The sequence below is a fragment of the Pan paniscus genome, chromosome 19 (genome assembly GCF_029289425.2).
Source record: "Pan paniscus chromosome 19, NHGRI_mPanPan1-v2.0_pri, whole genome shotgun sequence".
Taxonomy (NCBI): Eukaryota; Metazoa; Chordata; class Mammalia; order Primates; family Hominidae; genus Pan; species Pan paniscus.
The window spans coordinates 17478245-17503232 of NC_073268.2; the positions used below are offsets into that span (position 1 = coordinate 17478245).

General features: G+C 41.1%; 1 protein-coding gene across 3 annotated transcripts in view; it reads right to left on the bottom strand.

Annotated features, from left to right (window-relative positions):
* Positions 1 to 1344: 1344 nt before the first annotated feature.
* The window catches only part of NPEPPS (aminopeptidase puromycin sensitive), an 89958-nt gene continuing 66314 nt past the window's right edge, over positions 1345 to 24988 (bottom strand). For 2 of the 3 annotated variants that reach the window (XM_055100915.2, XM_034941546.3), the window contains 9 exons: positions 23121 to 23260; positions 20820 to 20954; positions 19317 to 19536; positions 12061 to 12203; positions 10934 to 10990; positions 6205 to 6312; positions 5498 to 5653; positions 4875 to 4922; positions 1345 to 2863 (listed from right to left, as the gene is read on the bottom strand). In XM_055100915.2, coding sequence (XP_054956890.1) covers positions 2711 to 2863; positions 4875 to 4922; positions 5498 to 5653; positions 6205 to 6312; positions 10934 to 10990; positions 12061 to 12203; positions 19317 to 19536; positions 20820 to 20954; positions 23121 to 23260 — 1160 coding nt within the window. In that variant the 3' untranslated portion in view covers positions 1345 to 2710. Of the gene's footprint in view, positions 2864 to 4874; positions 4923 to 5289; positions 5385 to 5497; positions 5654 to 6204; positions 6313 to 10933; positions 10991 to 12060; positions 12204 to 19316; positions 19537 to 20819; positions 20955 to 23120; positions 23261 to 24988 lie in introns of all 3 variants that reach the window. The other variant, XM_055100916.2, reaches the window with a different exon arrangement.

The following is a 24988-nucleotide window of genomic DNA, read 5'->3' on the forward strand; positions in this document are numbered from 1 at the left end:
ATCTCAGCTCACTGCAGCCTCTGCCTCCCAGGCTCAAGCAATTCTTGTGCCTCAGCCTCTCAAGTAGCTGGTATTACAGACATGCATCACCATGCTTGGCCAATTTTTGTATTTTTAGTAGAAACAGGGGTTTCATCATGTTGACCAGGCTGGTCTGAAACTCCTGACCTCAGGTGATCTGTCTACCTCAGCCTCCCAAAGTGCTGGGATTACAGGTGTGAGTGACCGCACCCAGCTTGAGTCTTTTTTTTTGGAGACGGAGTTTCGCTCTTGCCAGGCTGGAGTGCAGTGGCACGGTCTTGGCTCACTGCAACCTCTGCCTCCTGGGTTCAGGCGATTCTCCTGCCTCAGCCTCCCAAGTAGCTGGAATTACAGGCATGCGCCACCATGCCCAGCTAATTTTTGTATTTTTAGTAGAGACGGGGTTTCACCATGTTGGCCAGGCTGGTCCTGAATTCTTGACCTCAGGTGATCTACCCGTCTCGGCCTCCCAAAGTGCTGGGATTACAAGCGTGAGCCACCGCACCCAGCTCTCGAGTTCTCCTTTCTATTCCTAGATGTGAAGGAGCAAAGAGAAGGAGCCAGAAGATAGAGGGGGCTGCTTGGTAAGAGCTGTGGTCTTTGCTAAAGGGACACAGACAACCCATGTGACCTGGCAATGAGAAAGCCAGAGTACTCTGACCATCTTTTCCTTAAATCTTCTCATCTTCTTTGGATATTAATAATTGGATAAACAGAAGCTGAAGTCAGAGGGCAAGGGAGCCATTCATGCTGCAGTCCATGTGGGTCAGCACCCGCTGGGGTCCAGAGTGGGATGAAGAGGGGTTCTGAAAGGCAAATGGAAGACATCTAGTATAACCTCTCCCTGAACGTAATTCAAACTACTTAACTATTACAGACGAAAATCACATATATGCTGAAAGTAAAATAACCTGTTTCCAGAATTTCTGATTGCAAAATTCTGAGTTCTTCAATTAAACCTGCATTTTTCTCAGTCTTTTTGGTGCCCCTGCTTCACTGGTGCCTTAAGAACATTTGAGAGCCTAAGGGCAGCCCTGAGCATGGTGCCTGAACTAGGGTGCCTCAAAACTAGGGACTGAGGAAGTCTCAAGTTCATTCCTGAATGCTGACTATAAGAGTCTCTGAGAGAGTTTTGAGAATGTAGAACTGATCTAGAATGAATCTCAGGATTTTTCTGTTAAGATCTATAAATTAGGAATTAAGGAACTGGATTTTTTTTGAATTTGAAAAATCCTATGATAGTATAACTTTGCATAAGCCTACTGAATGATAGGAAAGTTTTTAGTTTCTTATCAAAGAGAATAAAGTGAATCAGGACATCAGTTTCACATTGACATTTTTATTAACGCCAACTGTTTTTTAATTGTTATTTTTTTAAAACAATAGCACAAAAATGTTTCAAGGAAGCAGTCTCACAATCTGATGACCTTCTGAAATACCGTTAAGCCACACCAAATATGAATTTCTGTTAATAACACAAAATATTTTTTTAAGAAAAAAAGAAAAAAAAGGTAGGGAAAGAAGAAGGGAATGAGATTTAGATTTAAAACTCATTGGATTAAGTAGGTGAGGCTTGTTAGTAGGATATACTGTTGAAGCAAACAGTGGCACACACAGGCTTACAGTCTTTGTTTTTTAAACCAGTTACCACTAATGTATTAAGCCCTGCAGCAGTTACCACTGACTTCTCGCATGCATAAAATGAACCAGGAGAAGCCAGTGTTGATACTGTTGTGAAGAGGTTCAAGAGCTGGCTTGTCAGACAACTAAGACCATTTTTAGCAGAATAACTCCTTCAGAAAGGCCTGGCTGAAGATCTTTTGATTTCTATTGTCTCACCTATATAAATTTCAGGGTTCTTATAAGTCATCTTTAAAAAGAAAAAAAATAATGTATAGCAGTTTCTCTTATTTAATGTGGCTATGAAAGATGTTTCCTTATTATTTCTTCATCTCTAAGAAGGACACCAGGGAATGGGGGTTGGGGGGGGAACTAAAGGGAGGAAAAAACCAGAACAGGGCAGGTTTTTGTTTTTTGTTTTTGTGTGTTTTTTTTTTTTTTTTTGGCCAAGGGGTTGGTCACACAGAAGGGAAGGCAAGGAGGAAAACTAAACTACAATCCTTGGTTCAGATTGAGTTATGCAGGAATATATCTTCCTGATCAGTCCCCGTGCCAAAAAAAAAAGCCACTTGGAATTATGCACTGACTCCAACTATGTGATACCAGCTATCAGCCTTTTGTGTTTAACCAGTCCCAGAAATGGATACCACCCTTGGCTTTATAGGCTCCTTGCAGAACCCACTTCACAAAAATGCTCTTCACCAAGAAGCCTCTAGTTTCCTTTTGGTAGGTTATAAAAACAGAACATCTGTCATTAACAGTAGAGTGTTAAATACTTTTAACCACTGACAAGGCTTCAGAAAGTTTCACAGTTTCGTTATGCTCTATTTTATTACTATCGTATTTACATTTTTATTTTTTATTTATTTTTTGCTGAATTGCTGATTTTCCTTTTTCAATAGAATTTAATTCTGGAGTGTGAGCAGGAACCAGTTAACTACATTCATTGTCCAACCCCCACTGGTTTGAAAGAAGACTCCAAATTCTTGGCATACGAATCAGCTGTTCGGTAGCTCCACCTTATCCCTGCAGCGAAGCAGCAGAACCGCCAATGGCGGCACCTCAGGATTCACACTGTGGGTGGTGAGGCCTTCCGCTGAAGGAGGTACTGGTGGATGCTCTCAGCATCTCGCTTTAGCCAGGCAGCATTCAGCAGAATATTTTCACAACACTGCTGGATGGTACGCTCAGCTGAAGGAGCTGGGTGACTCTCAAAGAAAGCCTGGTATAAAACAACCCAGAATGCAGGATCATTACTAGCAATAAGAAGTTAATATTACAGGTTATGAAAAAATACCCACTGGTCTATATGAAGGATGCATAATCTTCAGGCATGAGAATTTACCACTGCCACCCTCAGGCTAAAAGAAAACAAGCAACTCCTTGGACCTGCATATAGGAATTCTCCCCTTAAATATTATATGCTTAACAACCTAATCAAAAGTTAATAAAGAGACAGAACCTACTGCCTTTCTTTTAGGCTAATTGTGTAGTGGTAAATATAGTCTTTGGAATGAAGACTTGGAACTTGAATCCAGGCTTAGTCATGTACTAGCTTGTGACTGTGAGAAAATTAACTGCTCTAAGTCTCAGTTTTCTCAACTATGAGAAAATATCTACTCCAGAAGATTAAAGAGACAATCCATATAAACATTTGACAAAATATCTAGGACAGAGTACTTAAGGATTCAACACATTTTGGCTGCTTCAAATAAAGATTAATTTGTAAGGGATGATAATACAAAGAAGTTTAAATTGCAGCTATGCCCTAATAATTTAACACCCCATGGTCTTTGTCTTTTTTTTTTTTTTTTTTTTTTTTTTTTTTTTTTTTTTTTGAGTCAGGGTCTCACTCTGTTGCCCAGGCTAGAGTGCAATGAAACGATCATGGCTCATCACAGCCTCAACCTTCTGGGCTCAAGTAAACCTCCCACCTTAACTTCCTGGGTAGCTGGGACCACAAGCGTGCCCTCCCAGGCCAAATTGTTTTTTCCTTTTTGTAGAGATGGGGTCCTACCATGTTGCCCAGACTGGTCTTGAACTCTTGAACTCAAGCAATCCTCCCACCTCAGCCTCCCAAAATGCTGGAATTACAGGAATCCAACATTTTTAATACAGTAAACCAAACAATTTCTAAGTTTATAATTTATCACAATGCTTAATGATTAAAAGTTGAATAAACTTTTCTAATGGAGTACACCTGGTTTCATAGAAAACAAAGCAACTCTTAAACACCAGCTGGCAAAATGATAGGGCTTTTCCTTTGAATTAGTCACCACAGGTGTGAAAGACAGAATGACTAATCCATCTGATTAAACATAGACCTTTTAGAAATCAATAACCTTATTTACACAGATGACAATTGCTACTGTTCCAAGGCTCCTAATCATGGTTCAGTTCTCAGGGCCTCAAGTCTTTTTCCATTCCATCTCAGAGTAGTACCAACATTTACCCACCAGAAACCTGGAGATTATCCTGGCTTGTTTTTCTTCCTCTCCCAGATATGCTCACAACAGAGAAGCCAATCAATAAATATTGTTGAACTAAATGGTTAACAAATTCAAGCCCCTGAATCTCCATTATTCCATCTCCTCCACTACTGCCACTACCCTACTGTAAGCTATTCTATCATTCTTGCTAGGAGAGTTAGCTTCCCAACATCTTCTCTTCCCCATTCCAAACTATTATCCACATTGCAGCCAGACTGAAATTTTTATAACACAAATCAGATCAAGGCACTGCCTTGTTTATAAACCATTCGAAGGCTTTCCATTTTTAGGACTTTTTTTTTTTTTTTTTTTTTTGAGACGGAGTCTCGCTCTGTCACCCAGGCTGGAGTGCAATGGCACGATCTCAGCTCACTGCAACCTCCACCTCCCGGGCTCAAGCAATTCTCCTGCCTCAGCCTCCCAAGTAGCTGGGATGAGAGGCATGCACCACCATGTCCAGCTAATTTGGGGTTTCACCATGTTGCCCAGGCTGGTCTTGAAGTCCTGACCTCAGGTGATCCACCCACCTCGGCCTCCCAAAGTGCTGAGATTACAGATGTGAGCTACCATGCCTGGCCGTTTTTAGGAAATTCTTAATATGGCCTATACAGCCCTGCATGATGTCTTTCTCTAAACAAAAACACAGAGATGCTACAGTACATTATCCCAACACTATAATTACAACCAGGTTATTGTTTTTACTTACTAGATTGAAAAGTGAAGAGTAAACAGTATTTTCCTTACCTTAACCTCTCCAGCCATTTTATCAACTGCAAATCCCTCAACTGATAGCTGCAAAACAATGGTTTTAAACAGTAAGTGAAACTAAAAGAGGCTGAGAACAAACTTCCATTTACCCTAAAAACAAATCATTCTGTTCTCTGCCAACTTCAGTCTGTTATAAAGGATGTGTGATGGGAGATGGAGAAGTCCTTAAATAAAGCCAGTAACTATTTAAGGAAACTTTTTTTTTTATTGAGACGGAGTTTCACACTTGTTGCCCAGGCTGGAGTGCAATGACCTCATCTCGGCTCACCACAACCTCTGCCTCCTGGGTTCAAGCGATTCTCCTGCCTCAGCCTCCCAAGTAGCTGGGACTACAGGCACACACCACCACGCTCAGCTAATTTTTGTATTTTTAGTAGGGACAGGATTTCACCATGTTGGCCAGGATAGTCTCGAACTCCCAACCTCAGGTGATCTGCCCACCTCGGCCTCCCAAAGTGCTGGTATTACAGGCGTGAGCCACTGCGCCTGGCCACAGGAAACATTTAAAGAGCAAAGACCACAATGTATGGGTGTAGTGAATCATGGATGTCACTAAATAATATCCATGATTAGCAAGCTACTCAAAGTTTTTCACATACCTTTATTAGTCTGGATATTAAGAATCCTCCCTGGTATCGGTTATAAAGTTCTTCCCAGTTGTCCTTTATGAATTTCCAAGCAGCTTTCCTACCATGCTTGCTGCCTCCAGCTACTCCACCAATTACCGATACAGTGTCCTGTGGACGTACCTCTTCCTAAAAAAAGAAAGAGAGCTAAAAGTCTAGTGTATCAAAAACATATTCTGGTACCAGAAGTGCACCATACTGTGACACTGAAGTAATCACACTGAAGACACTTATTCCTTGTTTTAGGAATAACTGGAACCAGAAGTTCTCAGCAAAGAAGATAATGTTTAACCTAAAGATCAACCAAAATGAGAATGAGGTACTGAGACAGGTTCAGACAGACAGACTGCTCAACAGATACTTGCTTAGGAGCCTATAGGTTTAAGAAAGGAAGAGACACAAAGTAAGCAAAGGCATAAGCCAATTTCCCAGTTTTCAAGAGTCCCTGTCCTCATAGTTTCCATTCAGGAGAGACAATTTGTTTACTCTCCCAACTATTCTGATTCTCGCCACTAGTGGGAGAAAAACAGAAGTCAGTAACAAAAACTCAAGCCAGTTTCTCTGGAAAAGGAAGCTTTAGTTAGGGTTAAGGCAGCTCAAGAGGATCAGAGCTGAATCAGAGACACTTGTCAGAGATGGGTAACGATTCACTTCTAAATGCAGTTTTCACTGTAACTTACTGAAAGTGCAAACGTGAGGACTTTTTGAATCAGGTCAGGCAAAAGAGTAGCGCCAAGGACTCTTTCGATTCGGTTTTTCTCTTCTTGCATATCTGCTTGTTTATGAAGCTACAGGAAAAAAGATAAAGATAGGAATAGTTAATTCTCCCTTGGATATTCTGCATATGATTATATGAGCTTCTTCCCCAGTAAGGTAAAACTTAGGTTCTATATTCTCACTAGGTAAGAATGGCAGGGCATTATATTAAAGAAAGATAATACTTTTCAAGATGCTTTGGGCCGGGTGCGGTGGTTCACGCCTGTAATCCCAGCACTTTGGGAGGCCGAGGCGGGTGGATCACCTGAGGTCAAGAGTTCGAGATCAGCCTGGCCAACATGGTGAAACCCCGTTTCTACTAAAAATACAAAAAAAAAAATTAGCCGGGCGTGGTGGTGCCCACCTGTAATCCCAGCTACTTGGGAGGCCGAGGCGGGAGAATCGCTTGAACCTGGGAGGTTGCAGTGAGCTGAGATCGTGCCACTGCACTCCAGTTTGGGCAAGAGAGCGAGACTCTGTCTCAAAAAAAAAAAAAAAAAAAAAAAATGATGCTTTGGCACTAAATTTGTCATCTGCTGTTACAGTAAGTAAATCACTAGATGTAAATGCTACCAGATGAACAGCCTGTCATTAGTTCAGACCAGTTTAACATCAAGATCTAAGAGGTAAAATCTATCATAGCCAAATTCTTTACATCATTGATATCTGGCTAATGTTCTGTGTTAGAAGAACAAACTAATAATCATTAGTAATCTTATACCAGATCATCAAATTAATTTATAATAGTGAAAAACTGAAAATGAACTGTAATTACTTATAAAAATGCATTATTGAAAGTTATATTTTAAGAATATATCATAAACATGTTCTTATATTTAAGTGAAGAAAGCAGACAAAGCAGAATGATCCTTAAAAAATATATATATATATATATATATATATGGCTGGGCACAGTGGTTCACGCCTGTAATCCTAGCACTTTGGAAGGCTGAGGTGGAGGTTGCAGTGAGCCCATATCGTACCACTGCACTCCAGTCTGGACAACAGAGCAAGACTGTGTTTCCAAAAAAGGGGGGTGGGGGAGAACCCCTGGAAATACATCAAAATGGTAGTATTAATTAATGATGGTTTCTGATCAGTGGGATTATGCATCTTCACACTTTTTAACTGCAAAAGCAGCACATACTGAATGCAGAATATCTGAAAGACAGAGAAGCATAAAGAAAAAAATAAAATTACTACTATATGTACATTAACAAATCTGGAAAGAGAGCATGTTATACATGCTGTTTTTGCTACCTGCTTTTTAAACTATAGGTAAGTTTTATTTTCCTCTTTATACTTTTCTAGTCTCTAAATCTTCCATAGTATATATGTATATAAAATCTTTTCATAGAAACAAAATGTTGTAATTCTTAAAAATTAGAACTATAAATGTATAAGAGCTATGTCTCCAAGACAATTTAGACTCTTTTGATCTTTTCTACCCCTTAAGATTTAACACTGACCAGAGTGTCTGGAGACCTCATCAAAGCTCTCAGTTTCCTCTTCCTTTCGACACTTTTTTTTTTCAATAAACAATTTTAATTTATAAGAAGTAGAGATGGGGTCTCGCTATGTTGACCAGGCTGGTCTCTTTTTTTTTTTGAGATGGAGTCTCGCTCTGTTGCCCATGCTGGAGTGCAATGGTGTTATCTCAGCTCACTACAACCACACCTAGCTAATTTTTCTTTTCTTTCTTTCTTTTTTTTTTCTTTTTGAGACGGAGTCTTACTCTGTCACCCAGGCTGGAGTGCAATGGCACAATATCGGCTCACCACAACCTCCACCTCCCGGGTTCAAGCAATTCTCCTGCCTCAGCCTCCTGAGTAGCTGGGATTACAGGTGCCCGCCACCACACCCGGCTAATTTTTGTATATTTAGTAGAGACAGGGTTTCACCATTTGGGCCAGGCTGGTCTTGAACTCCTGACCTTGTGATCCACCCGCCTCGGCCTCCCAAAGTGCTGGGATTGCAGGCGTGAGCCACCGCGCCTGGCCTAATTTTTCTTTTTTTAGTACAGCCGGAGTTTCTCCATGTTGCCCAGGCTGGTCTTGAACTCCTGGCCTCAAGTGATCCTCCCATCCAAAGTGCTGGGATTACAGGCATGAACCATCACGCCTGGCCCCTTTGGACTCTAAGCAGCAGTGCAGTAAAATAGATACGACCTTGGGAGATCTGGGTTCTAGTCCCAGTTTTGCCTCTAACTAGCTGTGTGATCTTGACTAAGTCCTTCATCCCTCTGGGTCTCAGTTTCCCCATGTGTAAAATGAGATGGGTGGACAGATAATTTCTAAGGCCCTTTTCAGCTCCAATATTCAAGGTCTGAACCTCTGGCTTTCAGGAAGCGTTTTCCTCCATAGAGAACTGTTATTCTAGTCCACTAGATGGCACTCTAACACCACATTTCAAATATACTATGAATTAATGTTTTTTTAACTCTGCCACATTATTCCTAAATTACCATCATAAGACAACCCTCCTCATCTCTTACCGAGTGGCTTCTTGAAGAACCATGATTCGGCCTTCATTGGAGCTATTTCCATAGTGAAGCTGATTATCATGAACTCTCTTGTGTTAAATAAATGCAAACTCTGAATAAATACACATACTTGTGGAAAAGCTTAAAAGTGCCATGACATGAAAATATCAATGTATCTGCCATGAAATTTTCAGAACCCCTATTTTTTTCCATATCATCATGGAATAGATGGAAAAAAATCAAATATCCCATTTCATACATATCATTTATAGTATACAGGTTCACAGAATATTAAGACTGAGAAGGGACCTTAATGTTCAGGTGGAAGGTAAACCCAAATTTAACTTTTTTTAGGGTCTTTTTTAAGATAGGGTCTTGCTCTGTCACCCAGGCTGGAGTGCAGTGGCACAATCATAGCTCCCTGCAGCCTTGAACTCCTGGGCTCAAGCGCTCCTCCTGCCTCAGCCTCCTGAGAAGCTGGAAATATAGGTGCATGCCACCATGCCCAGCTCTCCCAAATATAACTTTTATATTCTTAGAAAGCAGGCCAGACATGGTGGCTCATGCCTATAATCCCAGCACTTTGGGAGGCCGAGTCGGGCGGATCACAAGGTCAGGAGTTCGAGGCCTGCCTGGCCAATATGGTAAAACCCCGTCTCTACTAAAAATACAAAAATTAGCTGGGTGTGGTGGCGGGTGCCTGTAGTCCCAGCTACTTGGGAGGCTGAGGCAGGAGAATCACGTGAACCCGGGAGGCAGAGGTTGCAGTGAGCCAAGATCGTGCCACTACACTCCAGCCTGGTGACAGAGTGAGACTCCGTCTCAAAAAAAAAAAAAAAAAGAAAGTAAACCTATTACAACATGGGTAAAGCAGTACATTTTGAGGTACAGTTTCTTAAAGTTTTTATTTTCAGACATCCTAATCATTTTTCAGAGGATTTGTTTAAAACCAAAATATCAGAATTTAGATCTGCAATTATGATCATTAGAGCTATTTCTACAGTGAAGCTGATTATCATGAACTCCCTTAAAGTCAGAAGAGTGTTGTTAATCCATGAAAGGTAGAGACAGTAAAGCACATTCCACTCCTGTCCTAAGCGTGGATCTTTTAACAAATGGGTTTTTAGGCAGATTTTGCACATTTTATTTAATGATTAAAAAGTAGATTCGGCTACCTCCACCTCTAATGTAGCCAGTGCACTCAAGCCATTTCTTTATAGACCGGAACTGTATGAATAGGGACTGGAGATAGCATTTGCTTCACAGTACTACTATTGATTCAAAGTTTCAAACACTGCTGCCATTATGAGGACATGGAAAGTTTTATCTATATTTTGCCTAAGTCAGAGCTTAATTATATGCCAATTACCCTGGGAAAACTAGAGAGGCTATGAAGGCAGGTGAATTAATTTCCTGTCTATTAATAAAGGACCCTGCCATAGCTCAAATGCTTGAGACACTTGATCATCATCTGTCTATCCCTTTTCTAAGCACAAAAACAAACCTAAGCACAGAAACAAACGTTTTGCTTAAAATGGGCAGAACCCCAAGTAAGTTTACACTGAAGATAAAATTTAAAGAAAGTGACTTGTTAATCAAAACGAACATTTATTTCAGTGTTAAAATTTCAGCTGGGCACAGTAGCTCATGCCTGTAATCCCAGCACTTTGGGAGGCTGAGGTGGGTGTATCACTTGACCCCAGGAGTTTGAGACCAGCCTGGGCATGGTGAAACCTTCTCTCTACAAAAAACACAAAAATTAGCTGGATGCGGTTATCACACTCCTATAATTCCAGCTACTTGGAAGGCTGACGCAGGAGGATCACTTGAGCCTGGGAGGTTGATGCTGCAGTGATCCATGATTATGTCACTTTAGCCTGGGTGACAGAGTGAGACCTTGTCTCAAAAAATAATAATAATAATAATAATAATAATAAGATTTCAGATGCATAAAGTGAGTAAAAAAGGCGGGGAAAAGATGTCTTTGGCATCATACTGATAAAACATATATGGATAGACATATAATTCTCTCACAGTTTTAAAATACTTGCATGTCTACAATATGCATCTTTCTTTTCTAGGACTGTCTTTTTTTTTAACCATTTAGAGGTTTACTGTGTGTCTATCCAAGTTCAAAAGCAGGAAATGGGAGCCTTCTCAAATATACTTACTTTTAACATAATATCTAAAGTAGTGCCATCACCATGCTTCAAAACAGTCAGATAGACCTACAAGGGACAAAAAATAAGTCATTTGATTAAATGTACCTTGTTTCAAGTATTCTAATACTAAGAAAAGACAGAAAGCAAGTAAACAATATTGTAAATGTTGGCCGGCTGCGGTGACTCACGCCTGTAATCCCTGCACTTTGGGAGGCCGAGGCAGGCGGATCACCTGAGGTCAGCAGTTCCAGGCCAGCCTGGTCAACATGGTGAAACCCTGTCTCTACTAAAAATACAAAAATTAGCTGGGCGTGGTAGCAGGTGCCTGTAATCCCAGCTACTCAGGAGGCTGAGGCATGGAGAACTGCTTGAACCCAGGAGGTGAAGGCTACAGTGAGCCGAGATCACACCACTGCACTCCAGCCTGGGTAACAGAGTGAGACTCCGTCTCAGAAAAGAAAAAAAAAAAAAAAAAAGTAAATATTATAAATGTGGATATTACAAACTGTAGTTAAGGAGCTAGCAGTGCCTGTGAGCAACCACAAAGGTAAATGGCATGTTGTACCAGCAGAGCACAGCAGCTTTCAGGGGAATGTGCACAGCTAATCACCTTTCAGCACTGCAACACTGACTGAGAAACTTTAAACAAATAAGAGGAGGACTATAAACCACTTAAATAGTATATATTAAAATAGAGTTAGACGTGGTTTGTGGGTCAGTTCTTAGGTCAGTTTTGGCTATTAAAAAAAGTTCCAGGCTTTTTTAAAAAAGTTACAGGCATGGTAGCTCACAACTGTAATCCCAGCGCTTTGGGAGGCCAAGGCAGGTGGATTACCTGAGGTCAGGAGTTCGAGACCAGCCTGGCCAACATGGCGAAATCTCGTCTCTACTGAAAATACAAAAATTAGCTGGGCATGGTGGCGGCGCCTGTAATATCAGCTAGCCAGGAGGCTGAGGCAGGAGAATCACTGGAACTCGGGGGACAGAGGCTGCAGTGAGCCGAGATCATGCCACTGCACTCCAGCCTGGGCGACAGAGCAAGACTCTGTCTCAAAAAAAAAAAAAAAAAAAAAAAGTTCCATGCTTCACAAAATGATGTTACCTATAAGTCAAGGGAATTTATCATGAAAACCTACAGGACTCCTCAGATCAGCGGAGAGAATCTGTTTTCCTTCCACGTGGTCCTTAAACCGACGACGGGCTTCTTCTAACGTTGCCTTATGTCCTGCTTTTCCTAGTTTTCCCAGAACCAAGCCCCTCAGGAGTGCATCGAGATGACCTGATTTGAGAAGTAAAAGAGACATAAGACTACTTAAAAAGCCTATTTTTATAAGTTTGCCATCTGGATATCTTATAATTGTGCTATACCAATTCTATGGTCTTGAACAAACACACTCAATTAACTTAATACCTGAGAGAATACTCATTTTACGTTTATCAAATCATAAGAGTGATATGCTAAACAGACTAGACAAGCAAATAAAGTTGCTGACTTTATCTACAGTCACGAATGCAAACTATCTGAATTTACTAAATGTTTACTCAGTCTAGTTAACTACTCTGCTAAGGATTATGTGTGAAAAGGACAGGCTTACATCATGCAGTTTTGACCCAAGGTTCAAAGAAAGATCACATATGGAACTAGTATGCTCTTTGTATAATAAATTGAAATCTTAGATTTTAAAAATCAAAATCTGATGGGTCCATTCCTCCAAGACACACAAATAGCCAATGAGCACATAAAAAGATGTTTAACACATTAGTCATTAGGAAAATGCAAATCAAAACCACAATGAGATACCAATTCATACCCACTATGATGGCTATAATAAAAAAGATAATAGCAAGTGTTAGCAAGGATGTGGAGAAATTGGAACCCTCAAACACTGCTGGTGGGAACACAATATGGTGAAGCCACTTAGAAAATCAGTCTGGCAGTCCCTCAAAAGGTTAAACATACAGTTATGGCCAGGCACAGTAGCTCATGCCTATAATCCCAGCACTTTGGGATGCCAAGGCAAGAGGATTGCTTGAGCCCAGGAGTTCAAGACCAACCTGAGCAACACAGCAAGACCCTGTTTCTACAAAAAACTTAATAATTAACCAAGCATGGTAGCATATGTCTGTAGGCCCAGTTACACAGGAGGCTGGGGAGGGAGGATCGCTTGAGCCCAGGAGCTTGAGGCTGCAAGGAGGTTGAAGCTGTAGTGAGCTATGATCACACTACTGTACTCCAGCCTGGGCACAGAGCAAGACCTTGTCTTTTTTTTTTTTTTTTTTTTGAGATGTGGTCTCGCTCTGTTGCCCAAGCTGGAGTACAGTGGCATGATCTCAGCTCACTGCAGCCTCCGCCTCCCAGGTTCAAGCAGTTCTCTACCTCAGTCTTCTGAGTAGCTGGGAATACACGGTTGCGCCACCACACCCGGCTAATTTTTGCATTTTTAGTACAGACAGGGTTTTGCCATGTTGGCCAGGCTGGTCTCGAACTCCTGACCTCAGGTGATCCACCTGCCTCGGCCTGCCACAGTGTTGGGATTACAAGCGTGAGCCACTGCCACCCAGCCGACCCTGTCTCTTAAAAAAACAAAAGGACGGGCGCGGTGGCTCACACCTGTAATCTCAGCACTTTAGGAGGCTGAGGCAGGCGGATCATGAGGTCAGGAGATCAAGACCATCCTGGCCAACATGGTGAAACCCTGTCTCTACTAAAATACAAAAAATTAGCCGGGCGTGGTAGCGGGCGCCTGTAGTCCCAGCTACTCGGGAGGCTGAGGCAGGAGAATGGCGTGAACCCGGGAGGTGGAGCTTGCAGTGAGCCGAGATCGCGCCACTGCACTCCAGCCTGGGCGACAGAGCGAGACTCCGTCTCAAAAAAAAAAAAAAAAATTAGCCAGGTGTAGTGGCACAGACCTGTAATCCCAGCTACTCAGAAGGCTGAGGCAGGGGAATCACTTGAACCCAGGAGGCGGAGGTTGCAGTGAGCTGAGATCATGCCCACTGCACTCCAGCCTGGAGACAGAGTGAGACTCCATCTCAAAATAAATAAATAAAAAGAGTCATCATATGACTCAGCAATTTCACTCTTAGGTATCTCGAAAGTAAATGAAAGCATGTCTACAAAAACTTGTAACAAATGTGCATAACAGAATTCATAATAGCTGAAAACTGCAGCCCTCATGAATGGGAATAGTGCCCTTATAAAAGAGAGCCGGGGGTCTAGGTGTGGTGGTTCATGCCTGTAATCCCAGCACTTTGGGAGGCTGAGGCAGGCGGATCACAAGGTCAAGAGCTCGAGACCATCCTGGCCAACATGGTGAAACCCCATGTCTACTAATAATACAAAAATTAGCTGGGCATGGTGGCGCGCACCGGTAGCCCCAGCTACTGGGGAGGCTGAGGCAGGAGAATTGCTTGAACCCAGGAGGCGGAGGTTGCAGTGAGCCGAGATCGCACCACTGCACTCCAACCTGGCAACAGTGCGAGACTCCGTTACCAAAAAAAAAAAAAAAAAAAAGGAATGAAAGACTGATACATGCTACAACATAGATGAACTTTGAAAATACTATGCTAACTGAAAGAAGCAGATATAAAAGGCCAAGTATTTTGTGATTCTATGTACATGAAATGTTCAGAATAGGTAAATCCATGAAATAGAAAGTAAATTTGTGGTTGCCAGGAAATGGAGAGTGACTGCCAGTGGACACAAGGCTTTTTTTTTTTTGCGGGGGGTGGGGCTGAGAGTGGGGAGGGTGAAGAAATTCTTCTGGAAATATAGAGGTGATAGTTGCACAATCTTGTGAACATACTAACAAATACTGAATTGTATACTTTAAAAGGGTGAATTTTATGGTATGTGAATTATATCTCAAAAAAAGTTAACATCCAGGAAATAAATGATTGATTAAAAAAACAGTTAATGGCACACAAATCTGATGAATTGCAGCAGTACAATGGACAAATAAAATGTAGTATATTCATATGATGAAATACTACTCAGCAATAAAAAGCAATGAACAACCCAACCCGGATTATCTCAGAAACATTATGCTGAGTGAGAGAGGCCAGGTATAAGAACAGAACACACATTGTATGATTCTATGTATATAAAATAGAAGAGATAAATATTAATCTAGGTGAAAGAAATCAGAATGGCATGTGCCTGTGTGGGGTAGGCACGGGAGGCTCAAGTAGCAGGGATCAATTAGGAAGGAGCCCAAGCAGCCTTCTGGGTGATGGAAATGTGGTATGTGTTTGCCGAAAGTCATGGAACTGTAACATTTAGATTATTCATTTTGCTACATTTAAATCATAATTTAACCAAAAATAATTTTAAGAAAACCATCAGAGATCAATAGATAACTACACATTGTTGTGATGATTCTTAAAAGAAGTAATTTATAATTCTGGCTCTGGTACTAACACGCTGTGTGATGCAAGGTAACATTTTATTATTTTGCCGTGTTTCATTCTCCCATCTGTATAGCTAGGAAATTGAAGGCATTCTCCCTATATTGTAAAGATAGTTTTGAAGTCAAAAAGTGTCACGTTATCATCATGAAAGAAAAGTGCAACATCCATTAATTTACCTGCATCTGTGTCCATGTACTCCTATCCTGTCACTATTCATCTGTGCTCCTATCTAAGACCAACTCCTTAACTTCTGCACTGGACCTCAACTCCTCTTGATTATTCAGCTGTCACTATAGCAATAAGCCCTCTCTCTCACAAAACATGAATTTTCTCCTGTCTCAGCCTCCTGAGCATATTACTACTGCATATGTTCAAATAGTTGCAGAAAATGTAATATAAAATCTCCCAACTTAAAAAATTCCTTCCTTTACCCCACGTCTCTCTCATCTACCCCTTTTCTCTGATCTTCTCAGCAAAACTCCTTTAAAAAGTTGTCTAAGTGTGTTGTCTCCATTTCCTCTCCTCCTATTCTAAAGAACCTGCTCCAAAAGTGTAGAATTCATTATTGTTCCCCACTACTCCACAAAACTTGTTAAATGTAATATTGAATTAGCCTTCATCATTCTGTTTGACTTAGTGTAGTAGCATCTGACACAGCTGATCACATTCCCTCTGCCTTCATCTACTGTTTCTTTTCATCTACTGTTTGTTTAAATTCTGGATACCCCCTCTCTCTCCTGGCTCTCCTTCTACCTCACTGGCCAGTCCATCTCTTTTGCTGTTTCTTCCTCTTCCACACAATCTCTAAATCCTGAACTCAGACCACTTTCTTCCACTTACACTCAGTCACTGGTTGATCTCATCCAGTTTTGTTTTGTTTTTTAAAGACATGAGGTCTCACTATGTTGCCCATGCTGGGCTTGAACTCCAGGACTCAACCAACTCTCCTGTCTCAGCCTCCTGAGTAGCTGGATTACAGGTGTGAGCCACATGCGTGACATGATTCCCACCCCCTCACTTTTTTTTTTTTTTTTTGAGACAGAGTCTCGCTCTGTTGCCCAGGCTGGAGCGCAATGGTGCAATCTCGGCTCACTGCAACCTCTGCCTCCCAGTTCAAGTGAGTTTCCTGCTTCAGCCTCCTGAATAGCTGGGACTACAGGCATGTGCCACCACGCCCAGCTAATTTTGTATTTTTAGTAGAGATGGGGTTTCACCATGTTGGCCAGGCTTGTCTCAAAACTCCTGACCTCAGATGTTCCACCCCCTTCAGCCTCCCAAAGTGCTGGGATTACAGGTGTGAGCTACCACGCCTGGCCTGATTCCCTTTTACACCCAAATATGCTTCTATGCCAGGCACAGTGGCTCATGGCTGCAATCCCAGCACTTTGGGATGCTGAGGGAGGAGAATTTCTGGAGTCCAGGAGTTCAAGACCAGCCTAGGCAACACAGTGAAATCTCGTCTTTTCCCAAAAAAAAAAAAAAAAAAAAAACACACACACAAAAAACATAGCTGGGTATGGTGCATGCCTGTAGTCCCAAATACTCAGGAGGCTGACGTGGGAGGATAGCTTGAATCCAGGAATTCGAGGCTGCAGTGAGCTATGACTGCATCACTGCACTCCAGCCTCGGCAACAGAGCGAGACTCTGTATCTTTAAAAGAAAAAAATGTTTCTACAGCAGTCTTCCCTATCCCTGTACATGGCAACTTCATTCTTCCAGTTCTGCAGGCCAAAATTTGATGACACTTCTCTTTCTTTCCACCACACAGTCCATCCTTCACCAAATAGTTTCAGTTGCACCTTCAAAATATACACAGACTTTACCACCTGTAAGTTCTAGTTGCAACCAGCATCTCAACTGGATTGCTAAAATAGCCTTCTGAATGGTCTCCCTGCCTCCTCTCGTCTTCTCTTAGTCTGTTCTTCAGAAAGCCGAGTAAATCAAATCAAGTTCCCCTGCCCAAAACTCTCTAATTAGCATGTCATATCACTAAATGGGAAAGTCAAAAAACTTCTCACTGTAGCAAACAGGTTCTACAGGATCAGAAAGGTCTCCCATTGCCCTCTCCCACTCATTCTTGTCCTGAACTCAGCAGCTTTCTTGTTATTCCTCGAATACCCTAAGCATGTTCCCATCTCAGGTCTTTTGTACTTGCTGTTTCCTCTGTCTCAACCACTTTTCTTCTAGGTAGCCTCATAACTCTCTCCATGTCTCAGTTTATGCTCAATATCACCTTATTAGAGACAGTTTCCCCAAACACTCTCTATAAAATAGTGGCCCAGCACTCCTTATTATCTGACGACTTTCTTTTTCTTTTTTTTTGAGACAGAGTCTCGCCCTGTCACCCAGGCTGGAGTGCAGTGGCCTGATCTCAGCTCACTGCAACCTCTGCCTCCTGGGTTCAAGCAATTCTCTGCCTCAGCCTCCCGAGTAGCTAAGATGAGAGGCACCCGCCACCACACCTGGCTAATTTTTGTATTTTTAGTAGAGACGGGGTTTCACCATCTTGGCCAGGCTGGTCTTGAACTCTTGACCCTTGTGATCCACCCGCCTCAGCCTCCCAAAGTGGTGGGATTACAGGCGTGAGCCACCACCCCTGGCAACTTTATTTTTCTTAATGATACTTCCTGCCACCTAGACCATTATACATTTAATTATTTGCTATGTCTCCCATTAGAATGTAAGCCATATAAGGCAATATTTGGGTTGCTGCTGTTTCACCAGCTCTTAGAATAGTATATGGCATTTACTAGCTACATAAATATTTGTTGAATCAATGAAGAAAAGACATAGAAGCTGGGACCAGCTGTAGTGGCTCATGCCTGTAATACAGCACTTTGGGTGGCCGAGACGGGCAGATCACTTGAGGCCCAGAGTTCAAGACCAGCCTGGCCAACATGGCGAAACCTTGTCTCTACTAAAAATACAAAAATTAGCCAGGCGTGGTGGTATGCTACTCGGGAGGCTGAGGCAGGAGAATCGCTTGAACCCGGGAGGCAGAGGTTGCACTGAACCGAGATGGCGCCACTGCGTTCCAGCCTGGGTGACAAGAGTGAAACTCCATCTCAAAAAAAAAGAAGACAAGACATAGGGCTCTAGGTATTGCTACTATTTTTATTACAAAAGACTTCTGGGTCAAGACTGGTCAGGAGGAAACACCACCTTTAGTTATTAGCAGATGATAAAAAATAATGATATGTAAAACCTTTAAATAATCATCCCCAATATTTAAATGAGAGCAAAAAGAGTAAATATATGCTTATAGAAATAATCAGAGCAGAGAACACATGTAGAAAGCAAATAATTTCCTTAATTAAAAAAGCTGACCCCTGTGTCTCTCAGCACCTTTACAAGTTATACATAAAGGTGCCTGGTATTTATGGTAATAATAAATAAAACTTGGGAGGCCGAGGCAGGCGGATCACCTGAGGTCAGGGGTTCGAGACCAGCCTGACCAACATGGTGAAACCCCATCTCTATTATAAATATAAAAGTAACCGGGCATGGTGGCACATGCCTGTAATCCCAGCTACTCGTGAGGCTAAGGCAGGAGAATCACTTGAACCCAGGAAGCGGAGGTTGCAGTGAGCCGAGATCGCGCCATTGCACTCCAGCCTAGGCAACAAGAATGAAACTCCATCTCAAAAAAATAAAATAAATAAATAAATAAAACAAAACAACCTAAAATTCCCTTTAGCTTTTCTTGACTAAAAATAGGCCTTTGGAATTCTGCAAAAGACTTTTATTTCCACCATGTGCACAAATTATATTTAGCATCGAACACACATAACCACTACTGTTTCTATGTTGTTGACCCATGTAACTTCACCAGCAGACTTAAAAGACTCACGTCTTAATTTCTGGCTTGCTGAATATATAGTAACATCCAGTAGATACAAAGATGATATTAATTATATTGTTAACCACATAAAAAAGTACCAACTTCTGCCTAATTCTTTCTCCATTTAGTATATCCATTACCTTCTCCAGGTTTGGGGTCCCAGCCCAGTCTCTCCCCTATAGGTGAAAAGACATCTTTCACAAACTCCTGGATTTCCTCATAGAAGTCTGTGTGGGACAAGAGAGTTGAGAGAATCCCCAGGTTACAGCTCAGGTCGCTCCATACAGTATAATTGGGCTCATTCACAAAAGCCTCCATGACTTTTAGAACCTCTACAGTGCTAATGATTCCAGCTCGAGCCTGGGATAGGAAAAAACATAAATTAACCTAGTCTTCAAACAAAACCAAAAAACATAAGCATGCATTTTTGGCATTATCTACTGCTAGCAATTTCTTTGGTTTAAGGAAATGGGACTGTATAAGCTCAGAACACTGTTAGCATAAAAATCCTATTCAGACAACATTCCTTTTTTAATCCTTTGTTATTTTTTTCTTTTTCTTTTTACAGAAAAATTAGAATGAATCATTTGCTATTTATAGAAGAACTACTTTTAAAAATTACACTAAGAGTCCCAACAATTTGAGAACAACAACAAACCAGTTAACTTCTATTTCTACTCAGTTTCTGGGGACGTGGCTTTGTTACTGTTTTGAAATTTTTCATACTTTCAGAAAAACTGCAAAAATAGTTTGAGCTTTGGTTTTTGACAAACATTCTTTCAAAGCCGGACCTGCAAACTGTGTCAACTTAAGCCTCTCCTTTACTCATTTCTAAAAGAACATAAACTAGAAGGCACTACAAATTCAAGGTCCTTTCAGAACTAACAGAGTTAGGAAAAAGAACTTCTGTTACAGCAGCCAACTGCACAAACAGCTCACTCTCCTGGGACAGGTCTCTCTCAGCAATTAGATCAGCAGATGTGAGGTTTTGTGCATCAATGCTAATCTGTGTTTATACAAAGGCAGAATCCAAAACCAATGACTGCAGAGGGGAGGGAAAATTTCCAGTCCAATTTAAAGGAATACTAGGAGGAATATGACAATTTTATCATAAAGACATCTGGAAATTACCTAACCTATGCTGAAGTCATAAAGAAAATAATACTAATTGCTGCTTTAAATCCTTTCTGGAAGAAAGCCAAATATAAATATAATTCTAAAGCTAATGGGATATAATTTGAAATAAGAACACAATGTTTAAAAATTCTGGCTTTCCCAGCAAAGTACAACCACTATTTAGAAAAACATAAAATCACTCTGACTTAATTATTTTAAAAACCTATCAGTAGGGTCATTTCTTCAAGGCTTATATTTATTTCTACTGAAAAGAAAGGAATTTTTTGCCTTACAAAGGATAGTTTAATTAAGAGTTTCAGAAAGCTGGCTTAGGAGTAGTGAAATGGGATTTAAATTATATAGCCTCAATCTTGTCATATTAAAAATAGTCATTTGCTCTAGTCCCAAAGGTGTTTTTAACCATCATGAAGACCCATATTCTTCTAATTATGTTTCAGACACTCCAGGAAAAACAAAATCTTTTAATCAGCAAAATCCATCATATTACTTAAGTCACAGATGCTCACCAAGGAGAAGAGGTCATTCTGTAATCCAAGTCGATCCACAGGGGGCAGAGAAAGGTCACGAATGCCTGGTAATAAACTTTCCAGCATGGCAGAGCTGTACTGGGTCCGATAAAACCCAACTGTTCCTAAGTTTAACTGCAAAGATATCCAGTAAGTACTATTAAACAGCTCCATTAATTTTTTAAATCAACCTTTTGTATGTTTAAAAGGAGTTCTGGTTTTAGATATATCTGGATGAAAAACAATTAAGACCATATATGCCAACTAATGGATTAAAACAAGACAACACATCAAGACAGAATGAATGCACAGACAAAAGAAAAGGGAAACTTGAAATTGTGAGGGCCAAAGTGGGGACAGTAGAAAGAACATGGAAGGGACAAAATAATGTGGGTTTCTATTTCTAACCTCAATTTTAGGTTTACAGAAAATACTTAATATATATGAAAACACCTGGACAGTGGAATCTCTAAGAAAGCTTAGGCCTTTACAAACATTGATCTTATAAGCACAGAGACTGAACGGAATAACAATTTTCAGATCCCAATTTTAAAGAAGTACATGGACCTAAAAGGCAATTTCATAAGATTTTTGGCGTGAGGTAATTACTGACTGCATTATTCTTTTTTTTCTTTTTGAGATGGAGTCTTGCTCTGTCACCCAGGCTGGAGGGGAGTGGCATGATCTCAGCTCACTGCAACTTTCACCTCTCAGGTTCAAGTGATTCTCGTGCCTCACCCTCCCAAGCAGCTGGGATTACAGGCACCCGCCACCACACCCAGCTAATTTTGTAATTTTTAGGAGAGACAGGGTTTCGCCATGTTGGCCAGGCTGGTCTCGAACTCCTGACCTCAGGTGGTCCGCCACGCCTCAGCCTCCCTGGGATTACAGGCATGAGCCACTGCACCTGGCAACTGCATTATTCTCTATAGGCTATTTACCAATAGCCAAAAAATAGTTTTGAGAACATTTATATTCAAAATAGTTAAATGGTAAAACAGTAAGATACAAATATTTTACTATTTATATGTAAATATTTTTAAAACCACCCCTACAATTTTAACGCAACTATCACTTTATTGATTCCCTTTATTTAATCTAATCAAAATTGTAGTGTACATAACTTTTTTCTCATTTATAAGAAATTTTTCATATTGCTACAACATAATCTTCCAGATTATAATTTCAAATGATAATATTCCAGTGAGTATATTTTAAATATATATTTAAAAAAGTAAAACAACGCCAGGCATGGTGGCTCATGACTATAATCCTAGCTACTCCGGAGCCTGAGGTGGGAGGATCACATGAGCCTAGGAGTTTGAATCCAGCCTAAGCAACATAGTGAGACCAACTCAAAAAAAAAAAAAAAGGTGATAAACAGAAAAATGGCTTTTTTTTTTTTTGAGATGGAGTCTCACCCTGTCACCCAGGCTGGAGTGCAATGGCACGATCTCAGCTCACTGCAACCTCCGCCTCCTGGGTTCAAGCGATTCTCCTGCCTCAGCCTCCTGAGTAGCTGGGATTACAGGTGCATACCATCACAACTAGCTAATTTTTTTTTCGTATCTTTAGTAGAGACAGGGTTTCACCATGTTGGTCAGGCTGTTCTTGAACTCCTGACCTTGTGATCTGCCTGCCTCGGCCTCCCAAAGTGATCTGCCTGCCTCGGCCTCCCAAAGTGCTACCACGGCGTTCGGCGGGCTTTTTTTTTAAAAAAAAGCACAAATGTCTGATACAATGTATAATTCCTATTAGGAACATAAAATTAAGAGTCTGTAGTAAATACTTTCATTATGAAAGGTACAGAGTACAGAATAATGAAAAATAATTCTTACCTATTGGTATTTTTGTGAAATGGTTTTGAAATACCAACTAAGGAATTTTACATTTCAGTGACACGAACCGATTATTATATATGTCTGCTCTCATTAGATTACAGTAGTACACATACGGTGACAACACATCATTGAAGTTAACCTTTCATTACAATGACAGGGGAGTTTGAAGGTGTGAGACTACATATTTTGGTTCATATACGCTTACACTCAGTCTACTTTTTTTTTTTTTCTTCTCCTCCTTAGTCCTATGCCTTTGGATCTGCTTCTCTACCACTACCTTCCCTAACATAACGACAAATGTCTGGACAATACTATATGAAAATTCGTCCTAAATTTCACAAAGAAAAGTTTAGGTTTTTTTTTTTTTTTTCTTTGAAACTACTAAACTGAAGCAGAATTTAAAACCGGCCATAAAATGTATAAGTGAGAGAAATCTGTTTACGTAAGATTCTGAACTCACCTTCACCCATTGGTCTGGTTTGACATTTTTCAAAACCACATTCATCTCTGGCTTGTCCATTAGAATTTTTAGTTTGGCCTGGTTGGGGTCTTCACTAGTAGAGATTGTGATAGGGACCATCCACTGGGGACAATCTTCACCTAAGCAAGAGAAGAACAAACAAATTTTGCACTGGGACAAACAGAAGGTAAGGTGGAGAGAGGAGTGGTGGTGTTCTAACCAGGAGCCTAAGCCAAACTGTTAAGTCAATAGTTCATTCTTAGTGGTACATGAACTCTTCCAGACAACCTGAATAGTATCAGTGCAAAGGAAGGAATCATTTACTAACAAAATCACAACATGTTGTCTAAAAAAAGAAAACAGTTAACTCACTTGTAGAATCACAAATGCAATGACTTAAATTTAATTATCATTTTCCCCCTAGAGAGCAAAGACAGCAATTTTACTGTTAAAGTAAAAAAAAAAAAAATATATATATATATATTTTATATATGTGTATATATATATTTTTTTGGAGACAGAGTTTTGCTCTGTCGCCCAGGCTGGAGTGCGGTGGCGTGATCTCAGCTCACTGCAACCTCCACCTCCCGGGTTCAAGAGGTTCTTGTGCCTCAGCTTCCTGAGTAGCTGGGACTACAGGTGTGTGCCACCATGCCCAAAAATATACGATTTTTTTTTTGTACTTTATTAGTAGAGATGGGGTTTTGCCATATTGGCCAGGCTGGTCTCAAACTCCTGGCCTCAAGGGATCTACCCGCCTCAGCCTCCCAAAGTGCTGGGATTACAGGTATAAGCCACTGCGTGTGGGGAAAAGCAAGAGAGATCAGATTGTTACTGTGTCTGTGTAGAAAGAAGTAGACATAGGAGACTCCATTTTGTTCTGTACTAAGAAAAATTCTTCTGCCTTGAGATTCTGTTCATCTATAACCTTACCCCCAACCCCGTGCTCTCTGAAACATGTGCTGTTGTCAACTCAGAGTTAAATGGATTAAGGGTGGTGCAAGATGTGCTTTGTTAAACAGATGCTTGAAGGCAGCACGCTCCTTAAGAGTCATCACCACTCCCTAATCTCAAGTACCCAGGGACACAAAAACTGCGGAAGGCCGCAGGGACCTCTGCCTAGGAAAGCCAGGTATTGTCCAAGGTTTCTCCCCATGTTATAGTCTGAAATATGGCCTCGTGGGAAGGGAAAGACCTGACCATCCCCCAGCCCAACACCCGTAAAGGGTCTGTGCTGAGGAGGATTAGTATAAGAGGAAGGCATGCCTCTTGCAGTTGAGACAAGAGGAAGGCATCTGTCTCCTGCCCGTCCCTGGGCAATGGAATGTCTCGGTATAAAACCCAATTGTATGCTCCATCTACTGAGATAGGGAAAAACCGCCTTAGGGCTGGAGGTGGGACCTGCGGGCAGCAATACTGCTTTGTAAAGCATTGAGATGTTTATGTGTATGTGTATCTAAAAGCACAGCACTTAATCCTTTACATTGTCTATGATGCAAAGACCTTTGTTCACGTGTTTGTCTGCTGACCCTCTCCCCACAATTGTCTTGTGACCCTGACACATCCCCCTCTTCGAGAAACACCCACGAATGATCAATAAATACTAAGGGAACTCAGAGGCTGGCGGGATCCTCCATATGCTGAACGCTGGTTCCCCGGGTCCCCTCATTTCTTTCTCTATACTTTGTCTCTGTGTCTTTTTCTTTCTTAAGTCTCTCGTTCCACCTTACGAGAAACACCCACAGGTGTGGAGGGGCAACCCACCCCTTCAACTGCGCCCAGCCTTCATATATCATTTAAAAACAAATTCTAAGGTGCAGTCCTTAACAGGTATACACACTGCTGAAATATCGAAGGGTTAGTTTTTA